Source organism: Artemia franciscana, chromosome 9, assembly GCF_032884065.1.
Source record: "Artemia franciscana chromosome 9, ASM3288406v1, whole genome shotgun sequence".
NCBI classification, from domain to species: domain Eukaryota; kingdom Metazoa; phylum Arthropoda; class Branchiopoda; order Anostraca; family Artemiidae; genus Artemia; species Artemia franciscana.
Window position 1 is genome coordinate 40,877,194 of NC_088871.1, and position 23,459 is coordinate 40,900,652.

The 23,459-nt window shown below is 33.6% G+C and overlaps 1 protein-coding gene across 10 annotated transcripts in view; it reads left to right on the forward strand.

The window, feature by feature from the left end:
* Positions 1 to 23,459, forward strand: part of LOC136031416 (glutamate-gated chloride channel-like) — a 237,077-nt gene that overhangs the window by 21,607 nt on the left and 192,011 nt on the right. For 4 of the 10 annotated variants that reach the window (XM_065710971.1, XM_065710978.1, XM_065710980.1 and 1 more), the window contains exons 1-2: positions 5,695 to 5,824; positions 13,139 to 13,235. The exons of 1 other annotated variant lie outside the window; for it this stretch is intronic. In XM_065710971.1, coding sequence (XP_065567043.1) covers positions 13,180 to 13,235 — 56 coding nt within the window. In that variant the 5' untranslated portion in view covers positions 5,695 to 5,824; positions 13,139 to 13,179. Of the gene's footprint in view, positions 1 to 5,694; positions 5,825 to 7,005; positions 7,028 to 7,321; positions 7,345 to 13,138; positions 13,236 to 23,459 lie in introns of those variants that run through there. 5 more of the 10 variants (XM_065710976.1, XM_065710972.1, XM_065710973.1 and 2 more) reach the window with 3 other exon arrangements.

Here is a 23,459-nt window from a genome sequence, read left to right on the forward strand (position 1 = left end):
GCAAGCGTAACATAAAGGTTACATTAATTTGCTTACCTTTAGAGAAGGGGAGGGGTGAGGGGATCTTCATAAAAAGAATTTGTTCGAATAACTTTTCCTAAAAAGCATGGAAATGATGATCCCATCATTCCTTTTTATATTTCAGCCCACCTCCTCCTCCTGAAGAGTTGTACTTTACAGGAATGACTATCATCCTCAACAAATTGTTACACACAAATTAAACTTGAAAGTTGAAATCGGGGGTTGAAGAAGGGATTTTGGCTCTAAATCTTAAGAGTTACAGAATGCTGGTTATCAAAAAAGGGAACTAAAAGGAGGTTGGTTGCCCCTTTTCCGTTTTGGCCCTTAAAAATCAATGATTTTCTAAAAATAGTCAGAAAATAGAAAGTAACTTTTCTCCTGGCCACTTATTAAGGAAGGGCTGGTCTTAGAAACTTGAAGGAAGATTCATTTGAGATTCAAGTTGAAACTTTCAGATACTTCAGGTAAAAAGAAAGAAAATATTAGGCCAAAAGAGACTTTACATTTTGCATTTGGGGAGGGGGAAGGGGGTAAAGGGTTTTTGTCTCTGATCTACCAAAACGTTTTTTCATTGTAAGCCTCTATGGGAGTCACAATCTATGCATAATTGCGTAGTAAGATAAATGCACATAGAATATGACTTGTAAGGATAGCTTACATAAAATTTTCTCAGATACGGTTTGGAGCATCAGGCTGAAATGTTCAGGGAGAATTTTATTTTATTTTTACTTATGAAGTGACTGGGCCTAAGAGCATAACACCTACTATTTTCTTATGTATATGAAGGTACAAACAGTTTAATTCCATGTCTATTACCGGGCGTTTGCGATATAAACACTTCAGTACTAATAAAAAAAACTACGTCATTATATTGTATTATTATTTTTAACCATTGCGCAGCCCCATGCATAAGGACAAAGTTCCCTATCCCAGGATGTATCTAAAATGAATAAAATTCAAAAATGTTACCATAGTTGCTGAAGACTAATGACATTCCCCTTGTCCCAGAAGAAGAACATAACTTACAATTCTTGCTCATAAGTCCCTCCCCGTGGTATAGAAAAGCATTAAATAAAGAAACTTTGGGGGTACCTAGAATGTAAAGGTTAACCGCCTGTAATTTCTTGAATATTGTTTCCCAGGTCTTGGTACATACCCACCAAGTTTCTAAGTAAATGGAGAAAACTTAGTGCCGAAGATGGTAGTTTAAGTTTTAATGTCGCTCCTTACTTGCAATTAAAAAAAAAAACTTGTTTTCTTATTTAATTTCTGAATGCTTTTGAATTAATGCATGTTTTGATTTTGGCTCACCGCACTTGAATAATTAAAACTAAATTTACATATTTTTCTTGTTTTGCTAAATGGTCTTTTCATAGTTTTGATCGGATGACTGTGGGGGATTAAGTTGTCCCAATAGACATAGTTTTTAGGTTTTCAACTAAGCTGAACAGAATGGCTAGCTCAAAATTTTAATCCTGTGACTTGGGGGGGATGTGCGTGGGAGGGGGACTAGGGGCCCTCCAATTTTCTGGTCACTTAAAAAGGACACTAGAACTTTTAATATCCATTAGAATGAGCACTTTCGCAACATTCTAGGATTATTGGGTCGATACGATCACCCCCTGGGAAAAAAAAACAAATAAACAAATAAACACGCATCCGTGATCTGTCTTCTGGCAAAAAAAAATACAAAATTCCGCACTTTTGTAGCTAGGAGCTTGAAACTTTTATAGTAAGGTTCTCTGATACGCTAAATCTGATGGTGTGATTTTGTTGAAATTTTATGACTTTTAGGGGGTGTTTGACCTTATTTTCTAAAATAAGACAGATTTTCTCAGGCTCGTAACTTTTGATGGGCAAGACTAAACTTGATGAAACTTATATATTTAAAATCAGAATTAAAATATGATTCTTTTGACGTAACTATTGGTATCCAAATTTCTTTTCTTAGCGTTTCGGTTACTATTGAGCCGGGTCGTTCCTTACTACAGTTCGTTACCATGAACTGTTTGACCTATTGCAATTCTTGCTGAATTCTGGTTCAGAAATATATTATACGAGTGCCGTTGCGCCAAGGGCACAAATTGAAACAGGCAGAGGAATGGCAAGGATCTCTCGACATTTTAATGGGAAAACAAATAAAAGAAATTTTTCGAAGTCTAGTCTAGGGGGTTGGCAATTTAGTTTTTTTGTCAATAGTTTTTTCCAATGTAAGCACCAACAATGCCAATTGCCCCCTCCAATTCCAGCCCCAGCTTTGTGCTAAAATGTCAGTGGGGTGTAAGAGGGGATGTAGCTTTCATGTTTCATAAATAATAAGTCTTTTTTCCTTTCTTTTATGACTGTAATTTTTTCCCCTAACTTATTCTATTATTACAGCATTAAAACTATTCTTTCTAATCAGGGTCCTCACACAAACAGAAGTTTCCCAGAAAGTTGTAATACTGGTTTCTATTTATTCAAGGATTTCTTCCCTTAGCTTCTTTTCTTAACAATGTCACTGAAATGTTATGTGACAGCTTTATAAAAAGGGAAACAGCAAAAAAAGCATTTATTAGAAGTTTGCTGACTGCCTAGTGAGTAAAATAACAAGTTTCTTTTTCGATTTTTCTTGGTCATCAACAACTGTAAAAACGTTTAAGTGGCATCTAAAGGTTACCAAAAAAGTTCCAACAAAACTTTTGTCCCAGAAGAGTCAAAGGTTTTATTTTCTGCTTAGTTCTTTTTAACTGACTATCTCAGCTCAATTATAAGTACTCAAATATTCAAGTTTTCTAGGTCAAGTGCTCTGGAACAAAATTGTCAGTTGTTAGTAATTTGATTTGTCAGCTTGTGTGAGTGAATATATCTTAAACATCTTTGTGTGAATCTATTAAAGAATTTTTTCTTTAAATATATTCTTCCTTATCTCCTTTATTTTCTCCTTCAGAATTCATTTCTTCTTTAATGAATTATAGATGGCGACCCAAACTGTCAAAAAGGTTAGATTTGAAAACCAAAAATGAATCTTGAATACCATTTGAAAAAATACTTTCAAAATTTAGAATGCAAATTTAAATGATATAAAAGTATTTTTATTACATTTTTAGCTTTAGCTACTACAGGCAACCCCTCCCTGAAACCAAGCGGTCGAACTTCGCATTTTATTATTTAGACCAAAAGAAAAAAATAAAGCCAGAGAGCTTAACCGTTCAAAAAAGTCTTAACTGTTCAAATGTCAGAAAAGCAAAACATTAAAAAAAAAGAAGCTTAGGGAAGAGAAGTGATCCCGCATAGCAGTACATTTTTCTAAACTAAAAGGTGATACACAAGTCTTTCCAATATTTCCTAAATCTTTGATTATCTCATACTTTTTGAACAACATTCGAACAAAGTTCGTTTTGAATGAAATTCCTAAATCATGTAAACACTGTTATTAAAATAATTTTTCATATTATATTTCTAGAAAATAAGTTTTTGTTGCCAAATCCATCAGGGTTATCAAACCCGCGACTGCCCCTGAGGATTTAACCAAACCTCAACTTCCCTTGCAAAAAATTAGTAAGGTTTCATAAGATATTCAACATCTATAGTTTTTTAGTATAGATATTTTTAGTATAGATATATTTTTTTAGATAATGGTATAATATGATGGCATAGATAGATAGATAGATAGGTGTATTTCAAAAACCCATGGGCCATATACACACAAAAATATAAATAAATAACAAACAAGCAAGGAAATTAACAACAGTACGAACACGCACAAAAAACAGAATTCAACGCAAAAAGTGCCTAATCTAACTACAAAAGAAATTAGTCATATAAAACTTTTTCTTCTTATTAAGGATTTATCTATATATACTCCCACTCGAAATATTGCGGTTGGGTTACTATTTTGTAGAATACCCGGAAGCATCAAATTAATCCCATGCAAATAAATTTCCCGTAAATCCAAGAGCACCGGGCATTTCCGGAGAAAATGATCCAAGTCTTTATCATCATCTTTACAAAGGGGACAAGCATACCGCCTATCAGGACCAACTATCATTTTATTTTTGTCGAACGTTTTTTGCCTGTTCTGGATTGGAAGACAATTCGCCCTAAGCTGAATCCAATGACGTAGAATCATAGCTGGTAAATTAAATTTAAAATAAACTTCCTCTCCAAAACTAGGTTTTGCCTGATTATAATGTTGTAGGGTTGTAGAATCTAAAACCAGGCCTTGCCAATGCCGAATTTCCTGACTCTCTAATATAAATCGTACCTGGCTTTCTAAATTTATTGGTACATCACTAGAGCAAAGACCATTATTCCGTAAATAAGGCATTCCTACTTTTTCTAGTAATGATTTAATATGATGGCATATTGTAATAATAAAATGTTGGCATTAGAATGCATATTTTTCCCATGATCCCAATTTCTGAAGTGAAATTTTAGTATTTCTGGGAATGTCCTCAAGGGTAGCTGTCCTGTATCAGCCATAATTAGTTTAACTGTGTCATTCTTCGTCACAGATATAACCATGACGCCACATACATACTTCATTCAGATTATGTGCTCCTTTGGCTTTGTTATCCCTAGGACCGGATTTAATATTTTTACGTTCCTAGGCCCAAGCGTTTTTGCCATTCCGTTTTTGCGAGATTTTTGGGGAAGTCCCAGAAAATTTGAAGATAACGGAAGCACTGATTAGAACATAACTGACGAGCCAAAAGTAATGAATGAGAGAGTTGATACCTAAGTCTCAGCTGCCATTCTTGGGATAAAGTCTGGCGGTTTATAAGTAGCCATGGATTTCTTGTGTTATTTTAAAATCACTTAAATAATTTCTGAGACCATACTGGCTATATGTGACAAAACATAAAGTCGTAAAAAAGAGAATAAACGAGAACAATAACAGCCAATGAAAAAAAAAATAATGTAAATATTTATATTTGTAAGATTATATTTATATTTGTGTTTATATTTATAAAACACAAAACTATAAGAAGATGGCCCTTTCATAGTAACGCTGAAAAGGTTACCCTTTCGCCGTTACTCTGAAAGGGCTATCTTATTTTAGTTTTGTATTTTATGTTAAGGTTTTTTATTTTTATATTCTATCAGTTTTATTCTGCACTGAGGACGGGAAAGTGGAGGTCTTGACCGATTATATTTGCATAATTTTTTAATTTTCCTACTGGCTGTTATTGTCCTCGTTTTTTCTCTTTTTCGCGATTTTATGTTTTGTTTAAAATCACTTTTTTTGTGAATTAACAGCGCGGCTGCTGAGTGTACCTGGCACTTTGACGATAAATCATATCAGTTTTTCTCAGAAAAAAATCGCCCAGTGATAATTTATTGCACCCCTTGGCATTGTGCGCCCCCTAGGCCTTTGCTAATTGGCAAACCCAGATCTGGTAGTCCCCTGTTCCTGACAGTATGCGAATTCTCTTAGGCTATTAACATCTGATATGTTACCTAAAACTAAATAAATTTACCTAAGCCTGTTTATTTTAGTTCAGCCTGTTCATTTGTAGAATGGAGAATTTTTTTTTTCAACAGCTTAATACTAAATTGAACTCCAATTTCGCATTGACAAAACTTCAATTTTCCCAGCCAAATTTTGTTGTCAACCATTCAAAGAGAACAAACAATAATGAGAAGGATCCCTAGCAGCCTGATCGTCAGCTGTTTCAGGCACACTTGAGAATATTTCCCGGGATAAGTTTAAGAGTGTGTTCCTGGGATATCAGTATCTCTGGAATAATGGAGATGCAAGCATCTATTGCATAGTGTTTTTTTTCCATTAGCAGGATTAACTACTGTCTAAGAAGAAAAGGTAGAAAAGGTTCTATCAATCTGAATTAATATTTTTGTAAAGGTGTACAGGATCTAAATTAATTTTTTTCTTATAGATTGATCAGTGTTTTTTCTGAAAAACTTTAATAAATAAATGAAAGTACATATCAAATTCTTTCTTAGTGAACTGACAAGTGCTCTGATCTGTAGATTGTGTTGTTATAAGAAAAGCTTCTTGAGTAATCGGCAAAACCTAAGTTATATTATTATAAATTTTTTAAATAATTCTATAATTATCATTCTATTGTAATTCTATAATTATAATTCTGCCTCAAATAAAAACACAACAAAAGAATTATAGTTAAAAAGCTTCCCTTTGATATCAGTTTGTTATCATGCAGAACTAACGCTTGTATGACAAAAAGTGAACCCTGCAAAAATTATATGGAGTAGGAGGGGAAAGTGGGTGGCTTGCACCGAAAATAAAAACTATTCACTCTCTTCTCCAGCTAATTCATATTCAACTTCTTGATCAGATGTTCATGTTGTATTGCATGAAAAAGTTCATCTGCACATGTTGTTTCAAATAACTAAGTTCACAAAGGAAGAAATTTAGTATTTCCTGGATAGTAAATTTTATATTTTTGAACAGGATTCTAACACCTTATCCAGAATCATGTTAAATATGAGGGGTTGTAAACCCCTCTCTTTAAATGAAATTTCGGTTTTTCCATTATGAAACTGGGAAAAAGTCTCATATAGTATATTTACTTTTCAAAATAAATCGTAATCTTCCTAAATAAACTATCTTTTCAACAATAACAACAATAAGAACTTCTCACTTCATCTTATACTCGACAAAGAACGACAAAAAACTAAAAGGCAACACCTGCTTTCCTGAAATCTTAAAAAAAAAAAAAAAAAAAAAATTTAACTTCTCCACTTGTATGGCAGATATATTCACATTTAATGAGACTTACATCACCAGAAACCATAAATTTTGTTTTTTGATTGAATATTTTTTTTTCTAGTTCAGGATGGGCACCACCTAAAAATATTATAGCATACCTGCTTGGAATATAATAAAAAGTAGCTGAAAGGAAGTCTCACAGAATAATTTGACAGATTTGGTAGTTTCCCGTTGTGCTAACTGCCTTGATTGAAATCTTTACGTAACCTACACCGAATGCAGATTACTTATGCTGTATGTACATTGGTTAGGCAGCATTTTGCTATAAAATTAGTAAGATATTATAAGTTCCATTGTTTTAAAATAGCCTCTTGTTAGCTTTTTGAACCGTTGAAACATCAAATGTAGCTTATTAATTTTATACCAAAATTGAGTTGGAAGCTCCTTGTGGTGCTGATAAAATTTGCTAATGGACCCTTTGTCTTTGAGACTGTCAGCCGACGATGAGACTCGCAGAATGGCGTCTTGTATCGGACATCCTTAATTAGGTGGCTTGTCTGTAATGATGGTACTTTTTTAATGACTACATAGAATCTTAGGGACGGTTATTACACAAAGCGCAATTATCAAACAGTTCGTGGTAACGAACCGTAAGTAAGGATAATAAGGATCTGAATAGTAACGAAACTCTAAAAAACGGAATTTTAATACCAATAGATTTATCAAAAGAATTGTTTTATTATTATGCTAAATATATAGGCTTCGTTAAGTCCAGTCTTGCCCATTAACGGCTGCGAGCCTGAGACAATGTCTCTGGTTTCCGAAAAAAGGCCAAACTGCCACCTAAACGTCATATAATCTTAATGAAAATCGCACCATCAGATTTAGCGTATCAGAAAACCCAAGTGTAGAGGTTTCAAGCTCTTATCTCCAAAAATGTGGAGTCTTGCATTTTTGCCAGAAGAAAGATCACGGATGTGTGTTCATTTCTTTCCTTTTTTTCCGTAGCTTTTTCGAACGAAAATTAAAAGTTTTAGTGCCCTTTTTAAGTGATCAAAAAGATTAGAGGGCAACTAGGCCTCCTACCCCACCCCTTTTTCCTATTATATACTTGGCACTAGTCTAACATCAGATTTAATAGTGATTCTCATTATTCCCTCGAAAAAAAAACTGTAAACAAAAATATTATCTCTTCCCTTTCTCATTTCTCTCATCCTAAGCTCTAAAAATAACACAAAGCTAACCAACCAATAAAAAAGCCCAAAACACAAAAAGCCTACCCCTCTTGCCAAATAGCCATTCAAACTTCCTCACCTAAAATTCCCCTAGCTTCACCTTATGACACACCTAAATTTTCACCCTCACACACAACAAAAGAACTCTCATAATCTTTTTCTTTCACCTTCAGCAATTATTTAAAAATAAACATTTCAAAAAGGTATAAAACCACTTCACTTCCTCCATTGGTTTAGTTCATCTTCAGTGTCATTCTATATTTCAGGCTCAATATGACTGATAGAAAAAGAAGACCACATCGTCGCTCCATTTGGTTTCCTTAAGGTTAACATCCCTAAATACATTGCAATGTTAATTTTGCTGTCTGACCTGACATGTCAGCAAAATAAATTTTTGCACAAGGGATCTTTGAAAAGGGATCTAAAATTTGGCCAGTTTGTATTTACTGATTTAATTCCCAGGGAAGAGAAAAAAAAAACTAAAGTGCAACCTGGTAGGTTTTTTTGAAAAAGATCCGGAACGTAAAAATACAAAATTTGAAAAAATTGAAAACTATAAATTGGAAAAAAAACTCTTAAAATTAATTGACTGGATTGAACATTCTAGATTTAAAAAAATTATTCCCCAACGATTTTTACGTTTTCACAATTTAGACTCTTGCAGGGCATGAATAAAAGCGACGAAGTCGAAATTAACTTCAAAGTGTATCTCTTTTTTATTTTATATATCCCTTGCTTTTCAGGTTTCTAATCCAAGTCGTTAATTATATCTATTTATAAATCCAATTAATTTTTTACTTTGTTTCTGCTGCTCTACATGACCCCACTTTACACCCAATGGCTTGAAACATACCCGAGGCTAAGACGGGTCGGACAAACTTGAGTTTGAATGACGAGAGAATCACATAAAAATAACTACCAGAAAAAAAATCAACAAAGGCTGGTTTACTCTAAAATAACTGTGGCAATTGCCTATAAATTATAAGTAATTTGATTGTTCAGATTAAGAATTTGGTGTAGTATTTAATAAGTAGCAATTTTGGGCCTCATAATCAGGGGGGAGGTACACCACAATAGTGTAAAAATATGGAATATAAGTACTGCCCCCTCCTACCAAGGCCTAGAATCTGCAATGTATTTGATTAAAACAATGAGGTGAATAACCTTTGGCGTAAGATAAAATACAAAATCTGTATGTTCCTATATGAATTTCTTTTTATTTGTCTTATTTTCTCCTTGCCAACTCAACGTTACATGTAGAGGTGTTCAGGGGATATTGTCTGGGGAAATTTTCAGCCGGGATTGTCTGGAAGTTTATTGGACTTGTCTGGAAGATTTTTCCGCGGGAGGGGGAATTATTCATGGGAAAAATTCTTAATGAGGAAATTGTCCGCGGACGCAGTTTTCAACTGGGAGGGGGATTTATTTTTTGTTCTAATTAGGGAATTAGGTTGAGTATTCGATCAATAGCAGCTTTAGACCTCATAATCTGGGAGGGAGGGAAGAAGGGTAAGGTTTACCACAGAAGTATAAAGATATAAAATGCGATCGCTCCCCCTTCCTATCTTGAACTACAATTTTCAATGTGTTGAATTAAAAGAATAAGGGTACCCATAATTTAAATTAAAAAAAACCTAGGGAACAAGATAGGAGTACTCATTTTGCAATGAGCAGCCTGTAATGGAAGAAACCAAGCAGAATCTAATTCAAGGGTAAATTACGCTTATTTCGGTGGTATGCTCCGTGTAGTGTATCGGTAGCAAGATATGTAAATTAAAAAACAACAGAATCACCCTCCTAAAGCCAACTATGGTTGAAACAGTTGAAGAGGGCAAATAGTAACGGAGGAGAGTGGGAGAGAGGTAAAAGACCCGAACAAAATAAATTCCCACACTGTCCCATACCAACTAACGACTCTTGAGACCAATTTGGCCAGAGTAACCAAATACATAAAAGCCCAGAAAATTATATCCGAACCTGCATCAAACAGTTCGTGGTAACGAACTGTAAGTAAAGAGTGACTCAGTCCGATAGTAATCGAAGCTCTAAAATGCAGAACTTTTATAATGATACACATAAGAAAGTTGACTTTTTATGCTGATTCCATATACATAATACTCTTACTTGTTTTTTCACTCTTTTTTTTTTATCCTAAGGCTTGAGCGCCATTTTTATTGAGGTTACACCTGCAAGGTGGCAGGGGGACTGGTGGTTCAGTCTGCATCTGAACGAAAGTGAACTATATTTACAATTCAGCTGGCCTAGATTAAAAAAAAAACAAATTTTGATTTTTTCATTCTCTTCCACTCATTTTTTCTTTTTGCTGCAGATAGTTTTTGATTCTTAGTTCTTTTTGCTTCTTAGTTAGTAAAAGTAGTAGTAGTTACTTCAGATAGGTTTTGCGTTGGAAGCGGTTGCAAAGATGCTCTATTTTACTTCTGGCTTATATTATAGACATATTTATTTTATAACTGGACTTAATATTCAGAGTCCCTGATAAAAAAAAAAATCAGAAAAGTAACAAAAAGTAACAGTCAGAAAAGTAACAAACGATGCACGACATTACCCCTGAAATGAACAAGTAAAATTTGACAAGAACGCAATTGACAACCATGATTTGAAACAACAGGAACTAACTAGATTCACTCATCAACTCAGTTACTTTTTCAGTCCCCCTTTCCCTTTTTTACACATAAATGATTCTTGGTAATTATACTATTCTAAATACAGTCGTTTTATTGGACACGGAGAAGCGAGTGATTGAAAAAGAAGAGTGTACAAACCATGTTATTAAAAACTACACATCGCATCTGTATAATATAATGAAAATGAAGAAAGGTGCACATGAAAAAGTTTCTAAAAAGAGAGAAAAGTTTCTAAAAAGAGAGAAAAGGGTCAATAAAAAAAATGAAGATGAGTGTAGGCTACGGCCGATAATATGAAAAGTTTGATCCGCAAAGGCCCCAATAATGTCTTTGGAAATCATGTAAAGTGCAATGATGCTTACCCCTAAAAAAGTCAGCTACCAAATAGCTTTGTAGAGGATCGTTGGTTAAGCTTACCAGCACATGTGCTCCAGAATGTGAGAGATGGGGTGGAGAATGTGTGCAAGAAAGCGTATTTGCTGCTTGGTGATGTAGCAATGAACCATGCCCAAAACTGCATGCCATTAGCTGCCAGGTTTTTCGGAGACAAGCAAATTACCATGTCTAAGCGAGGATTATATCGTGTCAGAATTGGTGATGAGATCTTGACCCACGTACTTAGTCTAAATTGGCATGCATATACATGGAAATAGCATTTAACCACACTCAAACAAATATAATGTAAAAATTCTGTAGTAAAACTGCAAACCACCGAGCGAAATCCAAGCAAATTAAATCCAAGTAAAGTTATACACCTAATTTGCATTATCTCCCTATGGGGTGAATCATTAGTTAGCGGGTTACAAATGGACTTGTTTCAAATTTGCCTGGTCTATGTCTTCACTCTTCAGTGTTAAAAATATAAACAGATTAACCTTAATCTTATAGAATTCCATTTAACATACCTAAGTCAGCTCAGATTGTAAGTTGAAAATCAAGCCAGAAGAATGAAAATTTTAAAACTAAACATAAATAAACTCCTACAAAATTTAACAACCGCATAAAAAAGTAAAATATATAAACCTCTGTGTTCGTCTCTTGCAGATCCTTTCAATGTTTGCCACGCATTATTTCTATATTTTTGTTCTGGTAAAAAGGCGAAAATTCAAATATGAACAGGAAGTAGATCATCACGCATTCACGTAATAAGCGATATGAAGATACACTAGGAAAAAAAATATAGCATCATTAAAACAGCTGGATGAAAAATAGGCTTCAATTTACGCATCACACAATATTCCTTGGTATTTTAAAATTAATTGGTCCGGTTTGGTCAGTAAAAGATAAAATTTATCAACAAATAATCCAAGGTACCACACTTGTTTCTTTTAGCACTATCACTACGCCACCCTATTGAATTTCTTTTTCTCGCTGGTAGTAATTCAACAATCATCCGTAATTAAAAGTTTTGTAGTTTTGTGACTCAATAAGTTCTTTTTTTACTCTTGTGTATTTTCCAGTCCTATCGACATAATCATGATTGATGTTATTATGTTCTTTTCTGTTCTGATAGTTGTAGTTGATTGAGTGTTATACTCAAAACCAGGCAATTTGCCTACTTTTTGCATTCAAAATCCCACGGGAAAACATCTAGACCTTTATTAGTAGCCTGAAGGTCATTTATAGACAAAGGAAATAATAAAAGGACAACACATGTACAGGTACTTGTGGACCACCACAATTAGCCTTTCCAGCTTTCATTTTTCATTTCAAAGTTTCGTATACTGCATATGAGTTGATAGAAACGAGGCAGCTATTCTGAAGAAGCTTAAGTCGATTCAGATAAGGATCTTCAGAGAACATAAACAAATCACTTCTAAGACAAGAGGAAAAAAAAAAAAAAAATCAAATTTTGTCTGAAGACGAGATAGCAGGATCAGCTTGTAGATATTTAATAGAGTCACCTTCATAAACGTGTATATAGCCTATTTTGTACAGGAAATGGATTCGTAACTTGATGAGGTAGCTATTGGGAAAACACTTTTGCGATTTGATGTTCCTGAATATTAGAAAACTATTAAAATCTAAAGCATTATGCAAGCCCACCCTGAATTTTACATTTGGTTCTAAAATATCAGTGTTTAACCTATTGAAATTAACCTAATGAAAAAACCAATTAGTATTAATGAACTTTGGTCAAATTAATTAATTATTCATAACGTTATTATCGATCATAATATTATTCCTTATGTATATGGTAGACGCAGAAGAAAAATGACTCCATCATTTTCACCCTTAGGTGAATTTACCATTGTTTCCGCATAAAAGTTTTGACGTAATAAAAAAAAGAAGATGCAGAACCTGATTGGTTCTTTTTTACGAAATGTCTGGATAGTAGAAAGAACGGAAAATATAGAAGTCACAGCATTTTTTACATGTAGGTTCTTTGTTTCTTCAAACCATTACTATAAACCAATTTATTCTGGAATATTCTCAACTTTAACTGAATGTTGTAAGAGACCAGAATCTGCACTTAAGAGAAACATCTAAAATAAGTTCACTTATACATTAGGCTATAAAAAAAGAATATAATTAAAATAGTTATACATCCCCTCAATTTGCAGAATGCTGACACTGTGACACCAAGGTAGAAGAAGGATCCAAAATGATAGCACAACCATCATGGCTTTTATGGTGCAGCTTGTGCTATTTTCTCATATGGTAAGTAAAGTTACTTAAAGTTTATGTTTACAATTTTGTCGTTTTGAAAACGATAAACTAATTGATAGGGTTGGATGTCCTCTTTTACTAAAAAAAGAAAAAAAAATTGTTCAAACACAAAGAGGGATTATATAACTCCAAAAAGTGCTGAAACTCAGGTAGGAAAGCCTACCATGGTATAGAGAATTTTAAGGCTTTATTGCATTGCTATTAATTTTCTTCACTGAAATATAAAAAACTATTTTCCTAATTGATAGGGTTGGATGTCCTCTTTTACTAAAAAAAGAAAAAAAATTGTTCAAACACAAAGAGGGATTATATAACTCCAAAAAGTGCTGAAACTCAGGTAGGAAAACCTACCATGGTATAGAGAATTTTAAGGCTTTATTGCATTGCTATTAATTTTCTTCACTGATATATAAAAAACTATTTTCCTTTTGGCTGATTAATTAAAGAAAATCTTAAAAAGGAATTATTCAAAGAAAAGTAAAGGCCTATATTAAGCTAAAAAATAAAACAGAAATAAAGCCGAATATTAAATTAAGCTTAAAACAAACATATGTCATTATCAATTACTAACTGAAACCCAAAACGAACAGAAATTACAGCAAACAATAAAAAAATGAAAAGGAAAAGATATTACTCAAAAGGAAAAGTTTGTTTATGTCTTATAAAAATTGTTTTATTTAATGAAATGATACAGTTCTTGGTAACAAACTGACTTTCGAAAAAAGGGTAAATACCACTTAAAAGTCATCAAATATTAATTAAAATCACACCATCAAATTCAACGTGATCAGAGAACCCTGATGTAGAGATTTCCAACTCTTATCTGTAAAAATGTGGAATTTTGTATTTTTGCCAGAAAAGGATGCGTGTTTATTTGTTATTTTTTTTTGTTGGTTTTTCACAGGGGTGATCGTATAGACCCAATATTCCTAGAATATCGTGGAAGGGCTCATTCAAACGGAAATTCAAAGTTCTAGTGCCCTTTTTAAGTGACAAAAAATTGGAGGGCAACTAGGCCCCCTTCCACGCCTCCTTTTTTCTTAAAAAGACCCGATCGAAACCTTGTGATGGTTATTTTGTTCAGCATAGTTGAAAGGCCGAATAACTATGCCTTTGGAGATATCATGACTCCCCAGAGCCCATGGGGAAAGGTCTTTAAATTACAAAAATTTGACCATTGTTTACGCATAGTATTTGTAATTGGGAAATATGCTTACTTTCTTCGGGGGAAGAGGCGAATTTTAAGCTGGTGAGAATTTCCAAAGGAATGACTTCCATGGGGAGAGATGTTTCCAGGGGTTGAATTTTTCAGGGAAAATTTTACACTAGAAGAATTTGCCAGAAGTCCTATACGAGATTCTTCTTATGTCTTGCATTCTCATTGGCGACTCTATTTTACGCTAGGAGATATTAAAGGTAATTGTCTAAGGTAAATTTCCACCAGGATTGAGTTGTCTAAAGAATAAATCCGTTGAAAGAGAAATTTTTATCCAGGAGTTGTAGTCAGATACACTGGCATTACTTAAAAACGATCAGAAATAAAATAATAAAAAAAGTTTTTTTCAAGTGAAAGTAAGTAGCAACAATAAAAATTAAAACGAACAGGAATTGCTATGTATACGAGTGGAGTCCTCCTCAACACCTCGCTCTTTACGCTAAAGTTTTTAGTACTTTTACCAAAGCTCCTTATTATTCTAATTAACCGACCCGTGATACAGGAGTCGTTCTTAAAGAATTGGGACACAATTTAAACTTTAAGATAAAGAGCGATGTGTTGAGGAGGAGCAACCCCCCTAACATACTTTATAATTTCTGTTTGTTTTAAGTTTCAATTTTGCTCCTTACTTTCATTGAGAAAGCTTGTTTTTTTTATGTAATATAAACAAAATTGTGCTACAGAAAACTCTTTCAAATAATTTATAATAGCAAACTGTAAATAAGGAGTGATTCAGCCCAGTAGTAGCTGAAACTCTATAGAAATATGTTTTTGAAAAATAATTAATGCATCAAAGGAATTGGATTCTTATGCTGATTCCAAATATATTAATTCATTATGTTTACTTGTGCCCATCGAAAGCTAACAACTAGAGAAAACTTGCCTGAAAAAGGAGGAAACAGCCCCGAAAAGTTAAACAATCTTAATGAAAATAGCACGATTGCACCTTCACCATCACACAATCGCACCATCGCACCAACAGCATATCAATGAACCATAGTAGAGGTTTCAAGCTCTTATCTAAAATAGATAAGGAAAGGATTATAAGAAAAGTCTTAGATAAGAAAAATATTATGTAAAGGATTATATCCTTTACAGTGTAGGAGTTTTAAGTTCCTATCACCAATTAAGAAGAAAGATCATGGATGTCTGTTAATTTGTTTTCTTGTTTATTTTGGTTTTGTTACTCCCAGTGATGATTGTATCAAACCAATGACTCTAAAATATTGGGAGAGGGCTCAATCAAACGGAGATTAAAAGATCTAAGGCCATTTTTAAGTGATTAAAAAGACCGGGTGGCAAATTCCCCTTCCCAGCCCTTTTCCTCCCAATGACATCCGATAAAAATTTGGAGATGGCCATTTGGTTTAACATAGTTTAAAGGTCCAATGCAGATTTTGCGGTTGAATTTAAAAAACGATCAGAAATAAAGTAAAATACAAGTTTTTTTCAGCTAAATGTAAGGAGAAACGTTAAAACTTAAAACGAACAGAAATTATACAGTATATGAGGGGGACTACCCGAGTCTCAATTCTTTGCTCTTTAGGCTTAAGTTTGACTCTTATCACAATTCTTTAAGAACGACTCCTGAAACACAAGGGTCTTTGAATTTGGATGACAAGTACTTTTGAAGAATTTAAGACTTAAGTGTTAAGAATGAGGGACTTAGGAGGAAGTAGCCCCACTCATATATACAGAACAATTTCTGTTTGTTTTAAGTTTTAATGCTGCTCCTTACTTTCATTTGAAAAGACATACTTTTTTTTAATTGAACCGTACTAAGACACATGATTAAAGACCAAAGCCCAGTAAAATGTGTATGCAAATTTTTCTCTTGAAACTTTTTTTAAGAATTATTTTTGACACTTTTAATCCAGTAGTCACTTAATATGAAAGAAAGTAGTTTCAAGAACATCGTAAAACACATTTTCTCCGACTTGGAAACAGCAAGAAGTCAAAGTAACATTCCCTTTTTTGTTTTCAAAAGAAATTTCCATTGTTTTTCCAGTTATATTTTCCGGATATAAACGTCTTTGTAAATATATAGAAAAGAGATGAAGAAAAAAAGTGTAATAGAGAAGGTTTCTCTTCTTTGTGGAAACAACCGGAAACTAGGTTTTGTCCAATTAATGTCGTCGAAAGTAACTTTCCCCACATATCTGGTTACTCAGGTGATGCCCACCAAGTTAAGAGTTAAAGACGACCTAAATTATTTTCGTGTAAATGTGGCTTGATAGTAGGAGCTGAAATGAAAGGGCAAATAAAAGCTCCAATACCTAAAGCAAACACTTCAAAAATTAATTGTGTATGACAAATAAGGTAAAGTACTAAAAATAAAAATTATCAGTGATAATATAGGATGTCTAATCGTAAGCACTGAATACGACAGAAACTGAATTTGACATAGTTTAATGTGGGGACTACTACTACTGCAAACAACTCACTGCAGTACCAGGCCGCCTGAGGTCAACATAGTTACTCACGATCCTCCTCCATTCCAATATATTCAAAGCTCCTTCTTTACCCCCCCCCCCCCGAGAAGTTTAAATTTCCATCAAAACTTTCCTTACGACATCATCCCACCCAATTTTAGTTTTTACACCTATAATTAACCTACTTGTATTTGGTCCTAGACGGTTGGCTAACCAGGACGTCCTCCCACCCTATTTTAGTATTCACACCTATTTAGACTTACTTTTATTTGGTCCTAGACGGTTGACCGACAAGGACTTTCTTTGGTTATCTTTCACCCTTCATCAGGAGAATGTGTCCTAGCTGTCTCAACCTTTCTCTCATTATAACCATAAGAAGTAGGACTGAACCAGACACGTACGCAGGAATTTTTTCGGGGGGGGGCAAAACCTTCGAAACAGCAGATATGAAGTAGTACTTTTTTATTTAGTAATGCAAAAAGCACGTATATAGGAAAATACAGAATAACTTTAATCTGTAGTATTGTAGTGGATGGGGGGGGGGAGAAGACTGAAACCTCAAAAGTACGTTTTAGGCTCAGGTTATGTTCATTGTGACTTAGAACCAGTGATTAATCTATTATATCCCACTGAAAGGGAAAGTTTAGGGTTAACAGTGCAATATGGGTGCTGTGGGGGGCAGTTCTTCTAATGCAAAACATAGATTTTAATAAAAAATTATTGTTTCCAAAATCGATCCATTAAAAGCTGTACTTTATCCTGAAAAGGGGGGATAAACGCCCTAATATCAAGAATAGTTCTATTTTGCTGTGGAAATCAAACTCTCTTACAAAAAGCAATAACAGTAAAATTGCTAATTACTTCAAAGAGGGTAAAAATTTAGACAGAAAATGGGTTAATAATTGGGCAGTGACTTGACCGGATAATTAGATCTTAGACCTTAGATCCTCCCGTGCCTCCAGAGGCGCCCAGGGCATCAACGAGAAGCCGCCAGTCATTCCTCATGTGCACCGCAGCAAGGACATCTTCCCACGCTGGTTGAAGGGACCGGATAATTGCATGCTGCAAAATCCCCCAAAAAAGGCTTCACACATGTATCTAGATTCTTAATAAATGTCCTACTTTTGCCAGAAATTCCAAGAAACCATGGGGAAATTAAATATTTCAGAAAATTTCGGGGGGGGGGGAGCCGGGCCCGAAGGCCCCCCTGCGTACGTGCCAGGACTGAAGAATATTTTTTCGTAAAGCTTACTGCTTCTATACTTTTTTGAAACGTGAAAAACAACCTGGGTGCTGATACTCTACTTTTAAAATCTTTACAAAATCCACTGTCTTTATTAATAACCAAGTTTCCACTTGGTCATTCTTTTCGTTACCTAACACCACTTCATCACCTTCACTTATTCCTAGTTTTATTGACTTCGTATTCTTAACATTGAATTTCGTACCTACTCTAGCACTCTGAAGTCTCAAAACCTTTAAAATTCATAAATTTTGCTAATATTCTCATCTAGGATGCTTAAATCATCATCATCGTTTAAATCTAAGAAAGTTTCATTTCCCCATTTGACTCCGTATTCTACCATTGGCTTTGCTGTGCTCCTTAGGACAGACTCCATCAAAATGATCCATATAAAGGGGTTTGGACGTAAGCCTGCTTACCTCCTGATTTAAAATTAAACCTGCTACTAACTTCATTTCCTACCTAGGGCTGTGTGAATAAGTACAGTGATGTTATTCTCGCACACAGCACTAATCGCTTTGATGTACGTATTAAATAAAAAAAAACAAGTTTTTTTTAACTACAAATAAGGAGTGACATTAAAACTTAAAACGAACAGAAATTATTCTGTATTTGAAAGGGGCTGTTCCCTACTCAACGTCCTGCTCTTTACGCTAAAGTTTGACTCTTTCTCACAACTCTATTTTTTGAAACAATAGAAAACTTTAGCGTAAAGAGCGAGGCGTTGAGGAGGGGACAACCCCGTTCATATAAGGAATAATTTCTATTCGTTTTAAGTTTTAATGTTGTTCCTTACTTGCAGTGAAAAAACTTATTTTTTTTAAAATTTAATTTCTGAACATTTTTGAATTAATGCGTGTTTTGATTTTGGCTCACCGCACATGAATAATTAAAACGAAATTTGCACATTAATTTTTTTTTTGGCTAAATGGCTTTCTCATAGTTTTGACCGGACGATTTCGATAAGAAAAGGAATGGGGGAGGAGGCCAAGTTACCCTACAGCTTTTGGTTACTTAAAAATGCAACTAGAACTTTTTTTTACGAATGTTTTATTAGTAATCTATATACGTAACTTACGAAATAACTTACGTAACGAACTTCTATATTTGCATATTCTTATTACGTATATGAGGGGGTTTGCCCACTCTTCAATATCTCGCTCTTTACAATAAAGCTTGAATGTCCTTCTGATTCTTTCAGAATGACCCCTGAATCACAAAGGCCGTAGAATAAATAGTTGAAATTACAACAAATACTTTAGCGTAAAGAGCGAGGTATTAAGGAGGAGACGATTCCTTTTATATTCGTAATAATTTCTCTTCGTTTTAAGTTTTAATGCTGCTCCTTACTTCCAGTTAAAATTTTTTTTTTTATTTTCTCATTTTTTTTTTTTAATGCTAGAAAACTCTGCGCCCCTATATATATATATATATATATATATATATATATATATATATATATATATATATATATATATATATATATATATATATATATATATATATATATATATATATATATATATATATATATATATATATATATATATATATATATTAAAATCAGCATAAAAATAAGATTTTTTTGATGTAACTATTGGTATCAAAATTATGTTTTTTAGAGTTTCAGTCAATATTAAGCCGGGTCGCTCCTTACTACAGCTCGTTACCACGAACTGTTTGATTTGGTATACCATACCAGGATAGGATCTTCGCTAAAGCTTTATTATCAGCTGACAACCCCGTTCATATAAGGAATAATTTCTATTCGTTTTAAGTTTTAATGTTGTTCCTTACTTGCAGTGAAAAAAACTTGTTTTTTTAAAATTTAATTTCTGAACATTTTTGAATTAATGCTTGTTTTGATTTTGGCTCACCGCACATGAATAATTAAAACGAAATTTGCACATTAATTTTTTTTTTGGCTAAATGGCTTTCTCATAGTTTTGATCGGACGATTTCGACAAGAAAAGGAATGGGGGAGGAGGCCAAGTTACCCTCCAGCTTTTGGTTACTTAAAAAGGCAACTAGAAATTTTTTTTTACGAATGTTTTATTAGTAATCTATATACGTAACTTGCGAAATAACTTACGTAACGAACTTCTATGTTTGCATATTCTTATTACGTATATGAGGGGGTTTGCCCACTCTTCAATATCTCGCTCTTTACAATAAAGCTTGAATGTTCTTCCGATTCTTTCAGAATGACCTCTGAATCACAAAGGCCGTAGAATAAATAGTTGAAATTACTACAAATACATTAGCGTAAAGAGCGAGGTATTGAGGAGGAGACGATTCCTTTTATATTCGTAATATTTCTCTTCGTTTTAAGTTTTAATGCTGCTCCTTACTTCCAGTTAAAAAAACTTTTTTTTTTTATTTTCTCATTGTTTTTTTTTTTTTTTTGAATGCTAGAAAACTCTGCACCCCTATATATATATATATATATATATATATATATATATATATATATATATATATATATATATATATATATATATATATATATATATATATATATATATATATATATATATATATATTAAAATCAGCATAAAAATAAGATTTTTTTGATGTAACTATTGGTATCAAAATTATGTTTTTTAGAGTTTCAGCCAATATTGAGCCGGGTCGCTCCTTACTACAGCTCGTTACCACGAACTGTTGGATTTGGTATACCACACAAGGATAGGATATTCGCTAAAGCTTTATTATCAGCTGAATTAAACGCTTCCTATTATCTAAAAAACTGAGATTAAAGGTGTTTTATAGCTCAGGCACATGTCAATTATGAATCTAATAATGAATATTTGGTCGATCCGTCCTCTCTCCTTGCTAAAACACATTCTCTTCTTACAAATTTATCTACAGCATCTCCAAATCTAAAAGTATGATCATAGTATGTAATTTGCTTCCTACTTAATATGCAAACAGATCCTGAAATGTGAAAAAGATCTAAGATATGAAATTTTTTTTTTTAGCAAGTTGTTTTTTTCTACGCATGAAAATAAATAAAAGCTTTAATTAAATACTGAAATCCCAAGACTAAAATATTGAACCGCAATTACTGTTTTATTTCCATGATTGTTTTGATTGTGAATAAACCAAAGAAGACTTATTAACATCCGGTTTCAAGAAATTTCGGCTAAAAAGAAAGCAAATTTCTTAGAAAACTAGAAGTTAAGAACAGTTTGTATTTGATTGTCAAAAAGTCATAAGGTTACATATGAAAAAGTCTTATAGTCAAACAGTTCGTGGTAACGAACTGTAGTCAGGAGCGACCCGGCTCAATAGTAACCAAAACTCTAAAAAATTGAATTTTGATATCAATAGCTACATCAAAAGAATCGCATTTTAATGCTGATTTTAAATATATAAGTTTCATCAAGTTTAGTGTTACCCATCAAAAGTTACGAGCCTGAGAAAATTTGCCTTATTTAAGAAAATAGGGAGAAACACCCCCTAAAAGTCGTCAGATCTTAACGAAAATGACACCATCAGATTCAGCGTATCAGAGAACCCTACTATAGAAGTTTCAAGCTCCTATCTACAAAAATGTGGAATTTTGTATTTTTTGCCAGAAGACAAATCACGGGTGCGTGTTTATTTGTTTGTTTGTTTTTTTTTTTCTTTTCCCCAGGGGTCATTGTATCGACAAAGTGGTCCTAGAATGTCGCAAGAGGGATCATTCTAACGGAAATGAAAAGTTCTAGTGCCCTTTTTAAATGACCAAAAAAATTGGAGGGCATCTAGGCCCCCTCCCACGCTCATTTTTTCCCAAAGTCAACGGATCAAAATTTTGAGATAGCCATTTTGTTCAGCATAGTCGAAAACCATAATAACTATGTCTTTGGGGATGACTTACTCCCCCACAATCCCTGGGGGAGGGGCTGCAAGTTACAAACTTTGACTAGTGTTTACATACAGTAATGGTTATTGGGAAGTGTACATACGTTTTCAGGGGGATTTTATTTTGTTTGGGGGTGGGGCTGAGGAGAGGGGGCTATGTTGGAGGATCTTTCCTTAGAGGAATCTGTCATGGGGAAGAAAAATTCAATGACAAGGGCGCAGGATTCTCTAGCATTACTATAAGAAAACAATGAAAAATAAACATGAAAACGTTTTTTCAAATGAAAGGAAGAAGTAGCATTGAAACTTAAAACGAACAGAGATAATTACGCATATGAGGGGTTCTAAAAATACTTTAGCATAAAGAGCGAGGTATTTAGGAGGAGATAAATACCTTGCTCTTTATGCTAAAGTATTTTTAGTAATTTCAACTATTTATTCTACGGCCTTTCTGATTCAGGGGTCATTCTTAAAGAATTGGGACAAAACTTACGATTTAGTGTAAAGAGCGAGGTATTAACGAGGGTACAAACCCCCTCGTATACATAATAAAAATATAAGGTTATGAAAGTTTGTTACGTAAGTTAATTCTTAAGTTACGTGTGTTTTTTACTAATAAAAACGTTCATTAAAAATTAAAAGTTCTAGTTGCCTTTTTAAGTAACCGAAAAATTGGAGGGCAACTAGGCCTCCTTCTCCACCCCTTATTTCTCAAAATTGTCTGATCAAAACTAAGAGAAAGCCATTTAGCCAAAAAAAGAATTAATATACCAATTTCATTTTAATAATTTATGTGCGGAGAGCCAAAACCAAACATGCATTAATTAAAAAACGTTCAGAAATTAAATAAAAAAAAACTAATTTTTTTAGCTGAAAGTAAGGAGCGACATTAAAACTTAAAACGAACAGAAATTACTCCGTATATGAAATGGGTTGTCCCCTCCGCAATCCCTCGCTCTTTACGCTGAAGTTTGACTCTTTGCCACAATTCTACTTTTTAAAACAATTAAAAGCTTTAGCGGAAAGAGCGAGGGATTGCGGAGGGGACAACTCATTTCATATACGGAGTAATTTCTGTTCGTTTTAAGTTTTAATGTCGCTCCTTACTTTCAGCTAAAAAAATTAGTTTTTTTTTTATTTAATTACATATTGGCATGAAGACTGTCCCTGCCGACGCTTCAGTTGAATCTGCGTTTTGAATGGGCATGTTTACTAAAAATGTATCGCGTCGTTAATTTATTCAAATTTAATACTCTTGATTCTCAATAAATACGGCCCATTGATACCCAGACCGGTGCTCCTGGGATCTAAAATTGGGGTAACAGTGTAATAGTTTTGGGATCCAAAATTACTTAAAATTGGAATAACAGGTTGTTAATACTGGAAGCCAAAGAAATCTGATAAATTGAACATTAGTTCTGGTGATTAATGTTTAATTCAGTTCCAAAAAACTGGACTTTTTCCACGTATGCAAC